Source organism: Helianthus annuus, chromosome 7 (assembly GCF_002127325.2).
Source record: "Helianthus annuus cultivar XRQ/B chromosome 7, HanXRQr2.0-SUNRISE, whole genome shotgun sequence".
Lineage (NCBI taxonomy): Eukaryota > Viridiplantae > Streptophyta > Magnoliopsida > Asterales > Asteraceae > Helianthus > Helianthus annuus.
Window position 1 is genome coordinate 95,754,383 of NC_035439.2, and position 21,077 is coordinate 95,775,459.

Here is a 21,077-nt window from a genome sequence, read left to right on the forward strand (position 1 = left end):
TTTATATATTAGATCCTAACATAATTTGATTAGAGAAATTATCTAGTTTATATAATGGTTAAGTGATTTATAAGTTTCTTTCTAATATATTTAATGTGATATACAAACCAAAATTACAAGGTTAAAAAAATTAAGAAGGCCTCGAATTTTTTATTCGATTTTAGCTCCCAAAATTCTAGGTGGCCCTGATCAATATTTTAAGTTCAATTAAACAATTTTCTCCTTCATAAATAGAGTACTATATATATAAGGTAGACCAAAACATTTCCACCAGAAAACTTGTTCATCCTATTATCGAAAATGGCCACCAAACAACTTCACGTAGTAATGCTTGCAAGTCCGCGGCGTAGCCATTTACTCCCAATATTATTACTCGGCCACCGTCTTGTCACCCACCACAACCTCCATGTCACCGTCCTCGCCGTCACCAACCACCGCCACCCACCCCACAATCCCTATCCCAACTCATTACTTCCTTCGCCTCCCACCTTTCCGTCATCCAAATCCGCTGCCGACATCTTCTGCGTAGTTCCACCTGACGCCAAAGTTGCCACGCAACTTGCGTTATGATGCGGGAAACAATTCCCTCCATCCGTACCACGATATCCGCGATTGACTCCCATCCCCACGTCCTCGTCGGCGATATTTCGCCTACGAGTCGTGGGCCATCGCGGAAGAACTCGGGATACCAAAGTACTTGTTTGTAACGGGCACCGCATGGTTCACTGCACTCTTCACATACTCGCCATTGTTGATAAGCAAGTGGTGGGTCAATATGTTGACAAGAAAGAGCCGTTGGAGATACCGGCTGTACACCGGTCCGACCGGACGAGGTTGTCGATCCATGCTGAACCGTGATGATGAGAACTATGCCGTTTACCTAAGCCAAGCAATTGGTGTTACTTTGGCAGATGGAATGTTAATTAACACGTGGGAAGATCTGGAACCTCAAACTCTTAACGCACTACGAACCAATGAAATCTTACGGTCCGTGGTGAAATACAAACCGGTTTACACAGTTGGACCGGTAAACAAAAGATATGAACCGGACGGGTTAAAGGGTGAAGTTGTTGAGTGGCTCGTCAAACAACCGGACCGATCGGTTATATACGTGTCGTTTGGAAGCGAAGGGACCATATCAGCCGAGCAAATAAATGAGTTTGGCATGGGGTTGGAGCTAAGCCGACAAAGATTTGTTTGGGTGGTGCGGTCACCGAATGGACATGTGTCAGATGGATCATTTTCAAACCTGGTCAATCAGACGCTACACGTGATTATCTTCCAGAAGGGTTTTTGACGCGGACCCAAAAAGTTGGGCTTGTGGTGTCATCATGGGCCCCACAGGTGGAGATTTTGAACCACACGTCTGTTGCAGGGTTTTTGACGCATTGTGGATGGAACTCAACGTTAGAGAGTGTTACGAATGGAGTGCCGATGATTGCATGGCCATTGTATGCGGAGCAGAAGATGAATGCCGCCATGTTGACGGAGGAGCTGAAGGTGGCGGTGAGGCCGGAGGTGTTGCCCACGAAGAAAAGTGGTAGGGAGGGAGGAGGTTGCTAGGATGGTCATGAATTTAGTGGAGGGTGAAGAAGGAAAAGTAATGAAAATTAAAGTAGACATGTTAAAGGAAGGTGCGGAAAATGCAATACGTGAAAACGGTTTCATCTTACATATCAATTTGTAAGTTCATTGAAGATTGTTGGTCTCAAATTAAGTAGTTTAAATGTAAGTATGTATGCGAGTAGAGTGTTTGCAATACCCTAAGTGTCTAAATAACTCAGTGTGACAACCCTCCAAATTACATGTATCCGTACGATTAATTAATGTTAATTAAAGTGCTTGATGACTGTGTTGAACTACTTAACTGGCTTCTGATTACTGTGTCATACTTACATGTGCTTGTTAACATACTAGTTTTGTGCAGAAAAAGTTACTAAATAGTCTTGTATGCTTCCCTAAGTGTTGGGAATTAAAAGTGTTACAAAAAGATATATAAAAGACACTTTACGACATAACTTAGCACTTTAATTGAACAGTATCAAACCGAACAACCGGACATTACCCGGAACACTAAAATATTGCAAGAAACATTGTTTGTATTTTTTTAAGCTAGTTAGGGTCCCCGAACACCCACTTATAACATTAACTAGATACTTAAAACCTAACTAGTTAACTAACTATTCATTGCAAACCAACTAAACCAACCCCCCCCCCCCCAACCAAAAAAAAACGATTAGGATGTGGCCCCCACCCCTTTGATTTTCTTTGATTATTTATGTGATATGCTTAGTACTTGGAGAGCATTATACCTAGAGGTTAAAGGTATGTTGGAAGACCATGCTTTAAAAACCCATTAGACCTTCATCATCTCACATTTCACAATATCACCAACACTTGAACTTCCCTTCTTCTTCCCCTTGGTCTCGGCCGAATACCACACCCATACCACCACCATTTTCATCCAAGTTTCATCCAATCTCCATACATACAAAGGTGTTAGAGGTCATATAAAGAAGCTAGGAGCTTTCGGAAGTGCAAGAACCTCCTTCATTTGCTATTAACCACCTCATTTCTACTCTTGATCTTCCCTAGCTTAAACGCTAGTAGTAAGTCTCTTGAATATTCATTTGCTTCATATTTAGAGTGCTTAATAGTTAAATCATGATGAAACCTTTAGAACACTAAAAATCATAAAGATAGGTCTTGAACATAAAGCTAACTTAATGATGAAATATTGATAAAATGAAGAAGTAATGATATGAATGATGTTGTCTTGTATTGTTGATGATTTCTTGTTGCTTGTTTGTTGATTACTAGAGATATGATGTTAAATATCATAGTTGAAACTTGTTAAAGTAAGATTAAAAGCTTAAGTTAACAAGTTAGGAGGTGATTAGTGATTTCCATAAAAGAATCACCTCCATGTTTAAGCATGAACTTGGTAACAATATGTTTTCTTGAAAAATTAGTAAACAAAGTACGTTGGTGATCGTATGGATCCGAGGTTTACAAATGGTTTTTCCTAAATAAACCAAGAGTAGAAGATTATTTTTGAAAGGTTATGACTTTTGTTAAACCTACACTATTTTAGTAACAAAATAAGCGTAGAAATATTTTTAGAACAAGAAGATACAATAAATACGCATTTTTGCAAAATGAGTTTACTAGTTGTAAACATCTAAAAATCCCGAGAATGAGATTTCAACAAAAGTAAACACACTTTGGAGGGTAACTAAACCCACTAAACACCCCACTAAGTTACTACGTGTTTTTATGAAAAACCAAGTTCATGTTGTATGTAAAGTGCATTGTTTTTGCACTTGACTAGTGTAATGTTGTTTAGTAACTTGTCGTTGATTGATTGAATGAATTTTTGAAAAGAAAATGGTATGCTAATACGCATGGACACCTCCATTTACAAAGGAAACTCTGGCGAAATTTTCTATGAATTCCAACACTTCGAAAATATCTTTCTAAACAAGCGTTACAAGTATATTTTATAGCTTGTGCTTCGAATATAAACTTCGCCATAATTTTTGGTAATAAAATACAAAGTGTCGGAGGTTGGTTTTTGTAAATAAAAATGGATAAATATATATATATATATATATATATTTAGAATATATATATCTTATACTAGAACACTTGTGTGGATACTTGTTTATTTGTGAGATAGTTATATTATTTTAGGGTAAAATAATGTAACTTAACAATATAACTTGATATTTGAACTATGTGGTATGTAATAGAAGTAATGAGTAGATAAACCGTACGTAGGATATGTGTTATGCATGAGAAACTGATTGTTATATGTACCTTATTAGGACGTGCTTGATTTCCTGATTTACATGAGTAATTAATCTAACGAGCAAACCAAGGTGAGTTCACACACTTTCTAAGGCATGGGATTCGCGGTGGTTGGGAATGGGGTAAAGAACTAAAACGGAACCTACATATCCTCCTTGGGTAGGATATGTACCGCCATCCTCCATAGGTAGGATGCCAATATTAATCCTGCGTATTCTCCTTGGGTAGAATACGTACGTTCGTCCTCCTTGGGTAGGACAACAACCTTAAAACTTACTAGACAAAACTCTATCATTAAGTCCCTCATTTTATATCGACTTAATCGCTGAGGCCAATGGCGAGCGGGTCATTAGTTAATAGCGCTATTAGGTTTAACAAACCTCACACCGTGCCAGTCGGACATGCGTGTACTAATGGACTATGGCAAACTGTCAATGATGATAGACATTGACGTAGGGCACAATTATTGTTCGTCAGTTGTCGATATGTTATCGGTCTAGTGGTTCACATAGGGAAGCCCCCACTAAATATGGTTTGGGAAAAGAGAAATTGGTTAAACATACTTTCAACTATGGGGTAACCCCCACGGCAAATAAGCCAACGAAAGTCAAACCACGTTTTCAGAAACAACTTAAAACTAATTAACCAACCGTGAACTCACTCACCTTTGTTGTTGACTCGATGTTACATGCCTTACAGGTCGCTAGATGCTTATGGAGCCTACACGAGGAGGAAGTCGTTGTGGGATATGGATTGTTATGTCCCGTGCTTAATATTTAATCCTTGTGAACCGATTAAACTTACGTTTTGAACTTTAAACTTATGAACTATGGAACTTATGTTTTGGACTTACGTTTTATGCTTCCGCTGTTAACTTAAAATCGGTTACCTTCTTTAGGTCACCAATCTTATTGTGGCTGGTTTTATTTACTTAATTGTGTTGTTCAATATGATTGGTGGCTCAATCCTGGTCATGTCACGCCTCCAAGCGGTGATACTCCGCGTGTGGATTTTGGGGGTGTGACACTCAGTGTTTAGTGATCAGGTTAATTTGTTTATTATACCGTTCCGCATAGTAGCCATGGTGTCTTTTTGCAAATAACTCTATCAATTAAATCCTTACAAAACAAACTCTTTCAATAAATCACATAAGTCCTTACAAGATCACATAAGTCCTTACAAGATAAATTCGGACTCTATAAGTACTTACAAGGCAAATTCGGACTCCATAAGTACTTACAAGTTAAACTCCATCAAATAAGTTCTATCACCACAAACACTATCAATTAAGTTCTTTCACCACAAACTCTGACAACTAAGTTCTATCTCCATAAACTCTAACAATTAAGTTCTATCCTCTGACCAATTAAGTTCTTTCACCACAAACTCTGACAACTAAGTTCTATCACCACAAACTCTAACAATTAAGTTCTATCATCACAAACGCTAACAATTAAGTTCTAGAGTAAATTACAAGTTTTGTCCTTTATTTTTACACCAAATTGCAGGCATTATCCTTTACCTTTAAATTTGACGAGTTTTGTCCTTAACGTTTCAAAATCATGCACATTATGTCCTTTAGCCCTAATCCAGTTAGATTTTTTGGTTAAGTATAGTCATGTGTCTTGCACATGAGGGTATCCTTGTCTTTTTACCTTTTCAGGGGTTATTGTGTAAATAAGATATACGGGGACTATTTTACAAAAAAAAATGATATTTAATTAAACAAACCTCCACACTCTCTCTCAGTCTCTCTCTCTCTCTCTCTCTAAAAAACCTCTGCAGTCTTCCCTCTCTAAAAACCTATGCACGGTGGTGGATTGTGGTGGGTGTGATGGTTAAGAAAGGATCTTGATTTGAGATATGTGCTTAAAGACGGCGCGGAGACAAAGACGGTGGTTAAAGAAAGGATTTTTTTTCTTTTGCTGGTTTTTTGTATCAACTGATATTGTTAAGAAAGGATCATGATTTGAGATATGTGCTTAAAGAATAACTTGTTCTATTAAATTTTTAGCAAGAAAACCAAGGGTACCGATATTTGTGGGCACAAAGAAAAAGTTGAAAAATCCTATGAGCCCTAAAAGATAGAAAGAAAAAAAAACATGATGAAGGTGGGTGCATATTTTTTGATGAATCGGCGGTGGGTTAGGGGCGACGACGATAGAGACGGTGGTCGTAGTTTCAAGATGAATCGGCGACAACGACGATCATGATGAAGGTGAGTGCATATTTTTTGATGATCGGACTGTTGTGTTGGGTGGAATCAGACTGTTCTGGCAACGGTGGTGGGTGCAGTGGTGATTTAGGTTATGGTGGTGATTTGGGTGCGGCGGTGACGGTCATTACACTTAAACAAGTTCGGACCTTATGTGTTTAAATAAGTTCAGACCATATACTTAATCAACAAGTTCGGACCATATACTTATTCAACAAACTTGGACCATATACTAAATCATGAATTCGGACACAATAAATGCAGTTTTTTCAGCCAAAAAACCTCAAAAAATGTAGATTTTTTCTACGAAAAATCTCAAATAACACAGTCTTTTTTAGTGAAAAATGCAACCAGCAGCAGCGTCGCTGCAGTTTTTTTAAAGGTTTTGGACCAGTAACACAGCAACCAGCAGCAGTGCTCTGTCGATTTTTAGACTGGGTTCGGGCATTCGGCGAAAACAGCAACCAGCAACACTGCAGCAACGTTCTGCAGTTTCTTGGACTGGTTTTTGGGACCGGTTTTTTGAATCGGTTACAAATAAACCGGTTCTAAATAACCGGTATTAAAACCTAACTGATTCAGTTTGGACTAGTTTTAAACCCGTGTTAGAGTTTAATGATAATACTATGTATTTGTTTTGTTTATTGTAGTCTTTATTATCAATTATAACCGTATTGTGGTGAATTGTTTTAGTTAATCTTTATGCTACAACTACTCTCTTTTTGTTGTTGAGTCAGATCGGTGGAAATTCCTTTTGATTGATCAAATTACTTTGATTGTGTAACCACAAATGATGTTGATCAACTCGTTAATGTAGTCAAAGAGTCCTTCCGTTCAGGCACTAAGAACTCAAGCGGAGAGAAGAAAAAAAACTTGTGCGCACTCCCTTACACAACTACTTAAATGACAAGTCGAAAATTATTTCAAAAATCAATTACTAACACAAATAACTTTTGTTTATTGGTTATCAATTTTTACATATTATCAAAATAGGTTGTTTAACCCGTGTATCACATGGATAGATAACCTAGTATCTATATAGAGAATTTACAATGGTTTTTACGTATTCACCTAGACATCCATTGACTTGTTGAAGAAAGCTTGAAATGTTTTGTTTTCCAAACATCATATTCATACTATATTGCGTATTTATCGGGATAATCTATATAGTACCTTTATATAGAGAAGTTACAATGGTTTCCCGCTTTATTTTTTAGATATTTTGACAACCTATATAAACTGATAATATGCATTTAGATATTTGACAACCTATATGAACTATATATGCATTTAGATATAATCCACCACCTATCACACAAGCCGTACAAAATAAAAAATAAATAAAACCAGTGGTGGACCCACACAATGGTGGGTGGGCGGCTGCACCCTTTAAAAAAAAATTAATTGCTAATTTTCGTTGAAAATCCCAACCACATCCCATGAATTTTTTCAACCGCACCTCTTGAAAATTTTCAACCGCCCTACTTAGAAAAAAATATTATGAATTTATAAAAGAAAATTAAACACTAATTATTATGAAGGGTAGAGATAGTTTACATTAATTCAGAAATGTGAGAAGTGTATTATAACACTATATATATAACACTATATAACACCATATAAACACCGTATAACACAATACAATGTAACACCATATAACACTATGTAACACTATATAATACTATATAACACTATACATCTATCATAGACATGCTATCAGACAAAATATAGTGTTATATTTGTTATATAGTGTTATATAGTATTACATAGTGTTATATAGTGTTATATGGTGTTATATAGTGTTATATGGTGTTTATATGGTGTTATATATTGTTATATATAGTGTTATAATACACTTCTCACATTTCTCACACTTCTAGATTAATGTACATGATCCTCTACCTTATTATGAATATATAAGTATATAACACAATTTGTATAATTATTCTTTAACCATTTATTTACCTTACTTAAACCAATCTACAATATAATTTAACTATCCAACCCAACGATTTATCCTTTTTTATTGATTGTTTTTTGTTGTTTTATGTGGTGATTAGGAGAAAATATAGATGTATAAGAGTTTGATCTTTTTGATCTTTTTGTGTTTTTTTTCATTTTTTTTAGTTGTTCTAGACTTGTAGTTTATTATTTTGTTGTTTTATTTTAACACTACAAGAAATTTCAGCTTTCGTGGCAACAAAAATCGTTGCTAAAGCTAGAAAAAGTCGTCGCTAAAGATAGAAATTGGCAATAGCGGCGACATGTCGTCGCTAAAGCTGTCGCCGCTACTGCTTCGTCGCTATTGCTTGATTTTCGTCGCTAAAGCATGTCTCCGCTATTGCTGATTTCGTCGCTAAAACATGTTATTCAATAGCGACGATGAGCGTCGCCACTAAAACGTTTTTTTTTTTTTGGATTTTCCATTTTTTTCGTTTTTTCCAGTTTTTTTTCATATTAAAACCTGTACATTTCTAGTTCATGAGCCACAAAAAACCAACCAAACATAAACTACATAAGCATAAACTACATAAGCGTAAACTACATAAACGTCACAATCCGAATTCGTTTTAAGTCACTAATACGTCATAAACCTACTTAACATCTAAAATGCCATAATTTTAAATCATATCCATGTCATCATCGCTGCCATCATCCGCTTCTTCACCATCAACATCTTCGCTTCCAAACTTTGTCGGGTAACTTGAACTCAAAAAGTTTTGAAGTTCATTTCTAAAATCCGGGTTTTCGAACCAACTCTCGAATAGTGCCTACAACATTATATATACCAAATTTATTAAACTACCAAGTAAAGCAACCAACATATACAATAGGCTAGTTTCTAAACTAAAATAGCCAATGATCTCTAGATCAAGTGGTGGGGGCTTGCATTTCTCTTGAGAGATGCAGGTTCGACTCCCACTTGGTGCAGAGTGAGGCATTGGTGGGCAATGATAGGAGACACATGGAAACCTGGGTTGGATCCTTGAGCCAAACGGGTTTTCCCGGTAATTTCACCGTCCTGCCTACGGGCGGGTGGGTTACCGGGTTTTCCCCGGAATTGGTGGTGGACTCAGGTTACTCTCGGAGTACTCCGTTTGTCCAGTGGGTGCCCAAATAGTACTCGGGATTGAGTTTGTTGGCCGTTCAAAAAAAAAAGGATAGTTTACGTTTTGTACCATACGTAATTCGTATGCGTATAACACGGTTCCAATTCGCGAATTCGCTCCATCAATTCAGTGCATCATGCTATTCAATTCTGTGAATTTCCAGCATCAATTCATTGAATTTCCTTTTTCAATTCACTGAATTTCATTTGCCCTAATAGCGAATTTTTAGGGTCAATACGTACATGGGTGTTGGTAAGAAATTCTTGTTCACGTTCTCTTCTTTCATAATCATTAGTTCATTTAGTTAAAATAAAAAACAGAAATAGTTGATAGTTTTGTTACCGATCATGAACTTCATTACTACATATGCTCTGATAGTTCTTTTTATAAAGCTGCTGATCATGAACTTCATTACTACATATGCTCTGATAGTTCTTCTTATAAAGCTGCTGATCATGAACTTCATTGCTACATGCTGCTAGTTGTTGTTAATAGCAAAAATTAAAAACTAAAACAGTCTACATGTTGATAAAAAAACAGATTTTCTGACTTATTATAAAGTTGTTGATCATGAATTACTACAGCTTTGTTATATTCAGTCTATGTATCATCTCTATGTATTATAAAAAAAACTAACAGCTTTGAAACAGTCTATATATTATAAAAACAACTGTATAACAGCTTTGAAACTTTATGGTTATGTTTTCTCTTTGCTAATATGAATATTGGATTTTGATCATTTGGATTTATGAAATTAGTAATTTTTGTTTTAGTTTGTGTTTACTAAACCGGACGGAATGGTACGCCGTACCGAATCGTACCGAAATGAATCTACCCCGCTGCGAACCGAATTCGTCCCAACTAGCGAATCGCGAACCCGAACCGCGTACCCGAACCGGAGCGAACCGCGAATTAGGTGACTATGTCCTTGATACCCCGTGAATCCATGATGATGATACAAATGTCAACCGGCACAAGTGCTAGACTACTAATATGTTACAACTATAATGAAGTAAAGTGAGTGAAACTATCCAGTGGTTTTCATTTGTATAAAAAATGAACTGATCTGTTGGTTTTCATTTTCTGATAATAGCATTTTTTATGCTAGAAATCTATCCAGTTGACCTTTTGTTCATTTTTCTTAGTAAAGTAATTTATGCATTTGGATAATTTTATATACAACTTTTTTTTTAACAACAAAAAAATATCACAAAAGAAAAACCATAACTTTGTGTGCAACTAACCTTATTTGTCACAATTTATGACTCATAAATTAACAGTCTACATCTTTAAAACAAGCCATGTTCTACCCTTTCTCTATTTCAATCTTCTGTATAATCATAACATCAATCACCACACAAGTGTATAGACTATAGTAATAGTTAATGCGTACCAATGCCTATCATGCCCCCTTTCCCTTTCATATTCTCAATCACGTTGTTGTTTCATCTAATCTCACAGCAACATGAATACCTGGTCAGTGTGACCCCTACAAATTACAATAGCCTACAAACTATGACTACAAATTACACAGCAACATGAATACTTGTTGAGGCGTGCGTGCGGTGCAGTCGCCGCTGCTGCATGTGGCGTTGCTGCTGCAGCGTGCGCGCAGTCGCCGCTACGGCGTGCGTGCAGTCGCCGCTGCGGCGTGCGTGCAGTCGCCTTTTATTGGTGTTTTTGAACAATTTTAATTATGTTTATTTTGGTGTTTGGTGTTGTGGCTTGCATTACTGTACTCTAGCGTCACTTGTGAGGATGTGTGGAGGTATTGAGCAACTTGTTGCTTGATGATGGTGGTGTAAGTTTACAAAAAGCCTTGTAAATGTGGACTTTGGAAACTCTCAATAGCTCTAAATTATATATATTTACCTGCCAAATTCTATGCGCACAGAGTCTAAATCTTGTATTTTAATTGATATTCGTTAAATTTAGGAATCTCTTTTTAATGATTTAACAAGTTAAGTATCAAATAATGCAGTTTCTATTCCACTGATTTGTCAGAATTATATGAATATCCTAAGGAACATTTGCACAGCTGAAGCTTCTATATATCACACCATACACCACTCAACTTATATTAAAGATTCATTCTGTACTACACAAAATTAAGAAATTAAAAGAGAGATTGAAAAGAACTAACCAGAGGTGACCAGATTTCAGTGGAGATGGCTGGATTTCAGTAGAGGTGATCGGATTTCAGTGGAGATGGCCGGATTTCAGTAGAGGTGACCGGATTTCAGCAGAGATGACCGGAAGTGGTTGCATTTTAGTGGAGGTGACCTACAAACACTATAAAAAATCAAGAAATATAACTATATAACTAAAATAAACAACAATATAAAGAACCCTAACCGTGTATGTCGCCGGAGGTGGTAGAAATTGAGTGGAGGCGGCCGGAATCTTTAGTGTTTTGAGTGGGGTGGACGGAGCACAGCTTGGAACGGGGCTCACAAACACCAGAAACCCTAACTTGGAACCATATTAGGGCTCTGGAGATGGTGAGTGGAGATGTGTAGGGTAGAATGGAGGGAAAGGGAATGGATAAGGACTTTATCCCGCTTAAAACCCTTTAGTGGCAACTCAAATGAGACATTTCCCAGATCGTTGGATCAGGTCTTCATCCAACGGCCAATAAGCGGTTAATGGTCCCATGACACGGATCCACCTTTAGCGACGACATATTAGCAGTCGCCACTAATACTGTCGCCACTAAAGCTCAAAATTCTTGTAGTGTAAGTTTTGTTTGTTTATATGATTACTAATCAACATTTAAAACTAGGGCTTGAATATTTGAAAATTAAAATTGAAAATTATAGTCTATGGTATTGGTTGAACATTATTATTTATTTTGTTTAAGTGTTTAGTGTTGTTTTATGAACTTATGGAGCGATTTATATGTGATAAGAACCATGAATAGAGAAGTTATGGCGCGATTTCTCAAGAGGAAATGCGTTGTACTACTTTTTTTGTCGGATTTTTCTAATTAAAGATTAAGCTATGTCTTAGATAAGTTTTTTGTTGTTTTATTTAATGGTTAAGGTAAATAGAAGTAGGTAGGGTTTGAATTCTGATGTTTTTTTGTTGTTACTTTAGTTACTTGTGAGGGTTTTTTTACTTATATTGTTTACTATTTTACTTGGAACTTTGTTTGTTAATGTAATAGGAAGTTAAGAAATATGGTTTGATTGTCGGAAATAAGGAAACAAATAGTATATGGACTAGTGTGTAATATGTTGGACTATATAAACACCATCTTTGTATAACCCTATTTTTTGTACAATACAATTTCAATACAAACAATTCCAAACCACATTGTTTTCTCTATACCAAACAACATTGATTGTTTCAAAATTGAAATTGACCCAACTCGACCCGATTTGATCCGACCTACGAAACTTTGTTTGTTTATGTTTACATGTTTTACATGACCCGACCTGATCCGATCCGACTCGTTATGAACTGATTTTTTTTATATAGCTAGGGATCTAAAATTTTTTAATTTTTTTTCGCATTTTCAGAAAAGAATTTCTAGGTCCGCCAGTGAATAAAACTCAAGGCAAATTTGATATAACCGTTACTTATCACGCTAGGAACATGCAAATAATATCTTTTGCAAAGAAATATATGTTGTAAAGAGTCGTTGAACTTACCTGTATAGTTAATATTCATTTGATATAAACACAACAATTACCTGTATAGTTAATATTTATTAAGTGTGGTTGAGCTGTTAGACTACATCAACAATCTGCAGATGGAGGGGAATAAGCAATAGGCGGTTTACATGATCTCGGCTACGGGTTGCTGGTCGTTGTGGAAAGCACGCAATGACAAAATCTTCAACAACAAAGCTTGTCAGTTATCGAAGATGATGGGGGAGGTAAAAGCACTGTCGTTTCTGTGGCTAAGTTCAAGGGCGGCAAAACTGAAATTAGAATGGATGAATTGGAGGGAGTTTAGGTTCATATGGTAATATATCAGATCATGTAACACATGACTGAGGTTGTATCTCCTCTGTTATTTATTTTCTTTTTTTTCCCATGTACTGTTTTTTCTCCTTGAGCAGCTTGCTCAGGTTCAATAATATTCCGCCTTTTATCAAAAAAAAAAAAAAAGTTAATATTCATTTATGATATATTATAATGCCATCACTGCTAACATTTAAGTTGATGGTTTTTTTTTTCAATATCTATATAATATGTTGGAAAATTTCAGTCTATAACAAATAGAATTTCAAGATATGAAAGATCATATAGTGTAAGCTTAATGTATAGTTAAAGATGAATTAATTGCATATTAACAATGAGGAGAAGATTCATGTTATTACGAATTTATGAAACGTTGATATTTTAAGTTGAACTAAACAATTTTCTCCTTCATAAATAGAGTACTATATATAACGTAGATCGACAAAACATTTCCACAAAACTTATTCATCCTATTATCAAAAATGGCCACCAAACAACTTCACGTAGCAATGCTTGCAAGTCCCGGCGTTGGCCATTTACTCCCAATATTATTACTCGGCCACCGTCTTGCCACCCACCAAACCTCCGTGTCACCGTCCTAGCCGTCACCGCCACTGCCACCATCCCACAATACCTATCCCAACTCATTACTTCCTTCACCACCCACCTTTCCGTCATCCAAATCCCGGCTGCTGACATCTCCGCTGTCGCTCCACGCAACGCCAACGTTGTCACGCAACTTTGCGTCATGATGCGGGAAACAATTCCCGCCATCCGTGCCACTATCTCCGCAATGAACTCACGTCCCCACGTCTTCGTTGGTGATATTTTTTCCAACGAGTCGTGGGCCGTTGCGGAAGAACTGGGGATACCGAAGTACGTGTTCGTAACTGGCAACGCATGGTTCACCGCACTCTTCACTTACTCTCCGGTGCTTGATAAGCAAGTGGTGGGTCAATATGTTGACCAGAAAGAGCCGTTGGAGATACCCGGCTGTAGACCAGTACGACCGGACGAGGTTTTCGATGCCATGCTGAACCGGGATGATGAAAACTATGACGTTTACCTAAACCTAGCAGTTGGTGTAACTTTGGCAGATGGAATGTTGATTAACACGTGGGAAGATCTTGAACCTCAAACTCTTAACGCACTACGAACCAATGAGATTTTACGGTCCGTGGTGAAATACAAACCGGTTTACACAGTTGGACCGGTAAACAAAAGATATGAACCGGACGCGTTAAAGGGTGAGGTTGTTGAGTGGCTCGACAAACAACCAGAGCGGTCGGTTATATACGTGTCGTTTGGAAGCGGAGGGACGATATCAGCCGAGCAAATAAATGAGTTGGCTTGGGGTTTGGAGCTAAGCCGACAAAGATTTGTTTGGGTGGTGCGGCCACCGACCGGACATGTGCCCGATGGATCTTTTTTCAAAGCTGGTCAATCAGATGCTACATGTGATTATCTTTCGGAAGGGTTTTTGACGCGAACCCAAAAAGTTGGGCTTGTGGTGTCATCATGGGCCCCACAGGTGGAGATTTTGAACCACACGTCTGTTGCAGGGTTTTTGACACATTGTGGATGGAACTCAACGTTAGAGAGTGTTACGAATGGAGTGCCGATGATTGCATGGCCATTGTATGCAGAGCAGAAGATGAATGCTGCCATGTTGACGGAGGAGCTGAAGGTGGCGGTGAGGCCGGAGGTGTTGCCGACGAAGAAAGTGGTGGGGAGGGAGGATGTTGCTAGGATGGTCATGGATTTAGTGGAGGGTGAAGAAGTAAAAGTAATGAAAATCAATGTAGACATGTTAAAGAAAGGTGCGGAAAAGGCAATACGTGAAAATGGTTCATCTTATATATCAGTTTGTAAGTTCATTGAGGATTGTTGGTCTCAAATTCAGTAGTAAAAAGATATATAAAAAGTTAGATATCATAAATCGCAAAATAATGAATTATGTTTATTTATCCAATACTACTCCTATCTAAGGATCTGTTTCTTTCATAGAACTGTGAGAATAGAGTAATATACTGTATATAAAAGATATAAAACAACAATAAAATGTATAAAGTTTTATAGTAACAAGTATAAGACAACAATAAAGTGTGGTTCATGAATAATTTTTATTTAAACTAATGCATTCGAGTAAATAGTATTTTGAAAACCTACTATGCTAATATTCAACTTGCAATAATGAGTAAGTTGTCTTTTCATAAACCACGAACTTTTAACACCGCATGATTCATATGACGTAAAACATAGACAATGTTGAATGTATACCGACACGTATTAAACATACGTAGGGTTAAAAAAATCCGAGAGACCAAATGTGACCATCAAACACAATGGCAAGTAGCAACAAAGACGATCAAACTCGAAAAAAAAAGTTATAAAACAAAAACTAATATAAAAAACTAAACTTATTTAAGTTTTGTCAGAAAATTATAACAAAATCAAAGTTTTATTACAAAAGTAAAAAATCTTGAAGTTTACTAAACAAAAAAAACATAAAAGATAAAACCAAAAAGAAAAGTTTACTATGTATACATGAGCTATTATCGTTAGACAGTTTGTTGTGTTTTCATCTATTTTTTTAAAGTCTAATGAATCATATTAGACTGTTTCTTGTCTTTTCATCTATTTTTTTAACGTCCAATGAAACATATATTACTAATTACTCATTACTTAATGCTATAATTACTCATTACTCGTTAGTGATTACTCAATTACTCATTACTCATTACTCAATGCTATAATTTGCAACATTTTTACGCATAGAAGTGTTGTCTCTTATGCTTTAAAAGTTTTCCATTTTTTATACTTTTAAACCAAAACTATTTGATTCTTTACTTTTAACCCGAAACTATTTGATTCTTTACTTTTAACCCTAAAAACTTTCCATCTTTATTTATAACCCAAAACTATTTGATTTTTTGCTTTTAACCCCAAAACTTTTCATCTTTTACAGTTTAACATCACAACTTTTGTGCTCTATACTTTTCATTTTTCACAAAATTTTCGTTTTCTGTTCTAAATTTTGCGAGTTAACATGACGCAATGTGTGTGTGTGGTTAAACGTTTTTACGTCGTCTATTTTTCCCGTTTGACAGGTTCATCATAATGCGCGAGTCCTAGATCGGCTTAGTTATTTTTTATATGTTTGACGTTTTGGTTTAATTCTTCGCATTAACACGCTGCAACTTTAGTGTTGGTGGTCGTTGACAGTAGTGTGACATTGGTGTTCGCCCCGCCGCAACGCGATGTGCTTAAAACTAGTTATTAAATAAAACAAACAAACAAAGCTAGCCGGTAACTAGCCAAAAAGGACTTGGTTATTACACATAAACTGCAACATCAGCATTCCACCCAACTAAAGACATACTATCATCCCACCCTGTATAAATTGAACCATTCCAAATTGCCCAATCCAGAGCTGCCTCCTTGGATCTACTCTTCACCCACAAAAAGCTAAGGCTCTTAATATCTCCGAAAATTTTCTGCAGTGAATGGTTGCACTGGTTAAAATAACATCATTGCTCGACTTCCATATGCACCACAACATCGTTAGGCGGATTGCATACACAACCTTTTTATACTTGGTCGACCCCCTAGTATGCACCTCCAAATCCAATACATCCATTACGCCAAATGCGAAGAATTTAGATTGCTTAACCCACTGTGAAACTACTGCCCAAACCGCCTGAGCGAAACCACATGAAACAAATAGATATTCACTGGTCTCCGGGATCATCTCGCACAACAGGCACAAAGTAGTCGGTACATTTATGTTTCTCTGGGCCAGCACACACCTTTCTAGGACCCTATTGAGTTCCACCCTTCCATGCCAATATTCCAACCTTTTCTGGGACCCAGGAATTCCAACGAAATACATAGTTAGGCTGAACATACTGTGTTTTGGAGGCACACCTTGACGCTTTTGACCGTGTACTACCAGATCCGTCCAACACCCATTTACACCCATCTCGAGCTTCGCTCAAAGTAGGATTCCCCAACGTAGCCAGCAGCTAAGCCAACTCAGCAGCTTCGACACCCTAACCCGACTATCTCCTCCAGTTCCATTTCCACGACTAACCGTAAGATCCCACTTCTACCCAGTTAGCAACCAAGCAAGATTTGTCTCTGTGTAGTGCAAACAATGCTGGAAAATAGCTTGCCAAAGGGACCTCGAAACCCACTTGTCCAGCTAGAACATGATCCCCGCACCATTACCTAGTATACCTTCCATTAACCTCATCACATCCACATTATATTAATATCTAATATTAGGTAAAGGATCCTGTAAAAAGTTCATCTTTTGTAAGAAGTGTAAGAAATAATCTTGGAATGACAAGTGTCCATCCTCTTAATTAATTCAAAAGGATAGATTAGTAATTGTACATTTTTGTCATTTAATTGATTTACAATATAACTGAAAAAAAAATGGCCATGAGAATTTTTAGGGATTGATCGTTTCATATCCATCTTCGATTCAGATCATCTTCTCCGACCATCTTGTTAACCTTCCGTCATCATCATCACAGTTCACGTCATCTTCTCCGATTTGAACACACCTGCATCTCCGACCACCGTCACCAATTTCTTTCGTCTCCACAAATCATTCACCGTCATCGTCTTTCATCTTCGTCATCCTCATTTCTGATCGTGACTTGAATCATGGTCATGGTGTTTTAAAATATGGGAATGTTTTGTATTGATTGTCCAGATGTTAAAACACCATGGATGTAATCACAATACAATGTTTTCTGGATTCTAGATAAAACACCATGACTTGAATCATAGTCAATTTATCCAGTTATTTTAAAACACCACGCCATGAATCTGATTATACAATGTCTCCATATAAAACACCATGACTTGAATTATAGATGTTTAAAACACCACACCATGAATAATGTCTACAGATAAAACACCATGACTTGAATCATAGTCATGGTGTTTTAAAATCTAGGGATGTTTTTGTATTGATAAAACACCACGCCATGAACAATGTCTCCTGATAAAACACCATGACTTGAATCATAGATGTTTTAAAACACCACGCCATGAACAATGTCTCCAGATAAAACACCATGACTTGAATCATAGTCATGGTGTTTTAAAATCTGGGAACGTTTTCTATTGATAAAACACTAAGCCATGAACAATGTCTCCAGATAAAACACCATGACTTGAATCATAAGCGTTTAAAACACCACGACATGAACAATGTCTCCAGATAAAACACCATGACCTGAATCATAGTCAATTTATCCAGTTGTTTTAAAACACCACGCCATGAATCTGATTATAGATCTATTTATGATAAAGTATGAATAAATTCGTTGATTTTTTGGAGATTGATGACGGTTACCATATAATTCGCTGATCTTTAGGAAGTTGATGGGGGGTTTTGAAACGGTTACCATATTTGAAACGTTGGAAAAGTCACTATTGCCCTTCAATTTTTACATAAGGTCCTTCTAATTAAAACACAATTTACATTTTATACCCTATTGATCTCAACCATTAGATCAAATATCCAATGGTTTAAAACACTTCTTACCCTTCTTACATTTTAGACACTTTTTACCATATCCCTACCCTCTAATATTATTATCATTATAATAAACAGTTCCAAATAATGACAGGTGATAATACATTCTCTCTTTAAAAAATTGTTTATTGTTTAAGCAATTATCTGATTATTTTTTTAGTTGTTAGCCAACCGTATCATATGTTATATATACTCTCATAAACCCTTTTAATTGATAACCTATGAATTATTTATTTATGTTTCACTTTGTTGATCTTACAACATTTTTAAATTATTATGTCTTTATTACTACTAGTATCTGTATAAATGTTTTATTTTTATAATAAATCAAAAACATTTTTTTTAATTAAAATCACAATTGCGTAAATATTTCAAAAACTTATTACTATATAGTAATAAACAATACTTTTAGCAAAGTTTATAAAGTGTTAACTTGACATGTGAGACCCTAATATATTTTATCTGTAAAGTTGTAGCGGAAAAACGAACTATAAAATTTCTTTTATTTAATTCATTTCAACATGTTGAATAGACTTTTATGTTCTGTTTGTTTTTTGGCCAGAAGTACTTCTGGCCACTTATGTCTGCGCCGCGCAGACGCGGGCAGACGTTTGGATGCTGCAAATTGTTTGTTTTCTCGCAGACTTTTCATTAAAAAAGGTCTGCGAGACCTCTTCACCAAGCAGACATGTTCCATCATCTTCCAACCTCTTCCAACCTCTTCTCCTCTTCTCCCTCTTCTCCCTCTGCCACCACCACCTCCTCTGCCACCACCTCCGACACTCCTCCGCCGCCACCACCTCCTCTGCCAGCACCACCTCCACCTCCGACACTCCTCCGCCGCCACCACCTCCTGTGCCACCGCCACCCTCTTCTCTCTTCAACACAAATCAACTCCCAACAAGTCAAAACCCACCACAGAATCAAGAGAGAGAGGGAGCGGCAGTGTTGGTGCACTTGTGTCTGTACTTTGTCTGTATTCGGTCTGTATGTAAACGATGTCCTAAATCAGTCTGTAAGTTGACCAAGTCAACTATCCTCCTAGTTTGACTTGGACAACATGATGTTTGTCTGGATCGAAGGATAGCCTCGAAGGATACAACTGATCCTTCGAGGTGCTCGAAAGATATGGTTCGACCATGGTTCGACCATTAGGCATCGAAGGATGATCCTTCGATGTCCATGCTGATCTTTCGGACACATTGTCATCGACAGATGATCCTTCGGACCATCTATCGATCCTTCGACCAAGACCTGCTATGTATGGGTATAAATACCCATGCAGTGTGTTAGTGTTAGGAGAGAGATGCACATTTGGAGAGTTAGAGAAACTCTGCTGGAAAACACACACACACACACTTTAGAGAGTTTGCAAACAAGATTGTAAACATTGTGCTTGTAACCGTAAACCTTCATACGTATTAATACAGTGGTGTTAATCGGTGAACTTTGTGTGTTCTTGTGTTTGTTCTTGCATCATCCCGGTTTGCCCGCTAGCTTGGATTCCGCACTCGCTAGTGGGTTAGTATAACAAGGTTTAGGTTTGTTCTCGATCCTCCGAGAAAAGGGACCTACAAGTGGTATCAGAGCCTCGCTCTTTACCTTGTTTAAAACCGGTTTGTTCAAGACTCTTGGTGTGTTTGGACACTTGGCTTAGCACTCGTTTTTGGTAGTTTTCTGCATAAAAACGCGTACTAAACCTATCGGGAGTGTTCGGGGTCGGTTTGGGTAACATAAAAATCGTGTTTGTAAAACTTTGATTTTTCCGGCCATATTCCGATTTGTTTCCGGTGACCAGATCTTGAAGATAAGGTTGCTTATTTTGGCAAAAATTTTTGAAAGTCAAAAGTTTGGTGAAAAAGGTGTTGGCAGACCATCCTTTCTGCCGAAAGTACTTCACCAACCTATCACACTTTTCACCAACCTGTCAAGTCAGTGTCAGTGTGTCAGTCAACCGCCGAAGGATATCTTTCGATTTCGAAAGATCATCTTTCGATTGGAGACAGCTCGAAAGATTAGCATCCTTCGAGTAGTCTTTCGAAGTCTACAATCATCCTTCGCATTTGGAATCTTTTTGAAAGATAATTGTCCGAAAGATACAAATTCATCTCGAAAGATAAGGATCATTCATAGTGAATCCTTCGAGACCAGAATTCGAAAGATAAAGATCTTTCGAACTGTGAATCTTTCGTGACAATCAGTCGAAAGATAAGGATCTTTCAATTGTGAATCTTTCGAAGACTTTGCTCGAAACTCAACAGTCATCTTTCGATCACTGTTGATCCTTCGAACAAGTCTTGATCTTTCGATCAGATTGTAGCTTTCAATTGTTGTCTGTTTGTTGTTAACAGTTTGTGGTGTGTAGGTTATTTGTTAATTTTTTGATCAAAATGAGCTGTACAAGTCCATGGGATTGGAGT

At 37.0% G+C, this 21,077-nt stretch overlaps 1 protein-coding gene, 1 long non-coding RNA gene and 1 pseudogene across 4 annotated transcripts; 2 read left to right on the forward strand and 1 right to left on the reverse strand.

Moving 5' to 3' along the window:
- The first annotated feature begins 844 nt into the window (after nt 1-844).
- On the forward strand, nt 845-1,563 carry LOC118480215 (anthocyanidin 3-O-glucosyltransferase 5-like). Its single transcript, XM_035974943.1, has 2 exons — nt 845-1,170; nt 1,233-1,563. The coding sequence occupies exons 1-2, from the start codon at nt 845-847 to the stop codon at nt 1,561-1,563; spliced, it is 657 nt and encodes a 218-aa protein (XP_035830836.1).
- Nucleotides 1,564-8,526: 6,963 nt separating this feature from the next.
- LOC118480615 lies at nt 8,527-11,661 on the reverse strand. Of its 3 annotated transcripts, none has more exons than XR_004863560.1 (4): nt 11,491-11,661; nt 11,279-11,418; nt 9,478-9,581; nt 8,527-8,796 (listed from the first exon to the last, which is right to left on the reverse strand). It is a non-coding gene; the product is annotated as an uncharacterized LOC118480615 (long non-coding RNA). The 3 variants fall into 3 exon arrangements; XR_004863559.1 differs by having other exon boundaries at nt 9,478-9,610; XR_004863561.1 differs by lacking the exon at nt 9,478-9,581.
- Nucleotides 11,662-13,567: 1,906 nt separating this feature from the next.
- On the forward strand, nt 13,568-15,057 carry LOC110877328 (annotated as a pseudogene).
- Nucleotides 15,058-21,077: the final 6,020 nt, after the last annotated feature.

Bases quoted from the DNA above. Each gene is read 5' to 3' on its own strand.
- LOC118480215 (XM_035974943.1), top strand. From the start codon at position 845: ATGCTGAACCGTGATGATGAGAACTATGCCGTTTACCTAAGCCAAGCA. The intron at 1,171-1,232 runs GTTGGAGCTAAG...GACATGTGTCAG, and splicing joins ATAAATGAGTTTGGCATGGG to ATGGATCATTTTCAAACCTG.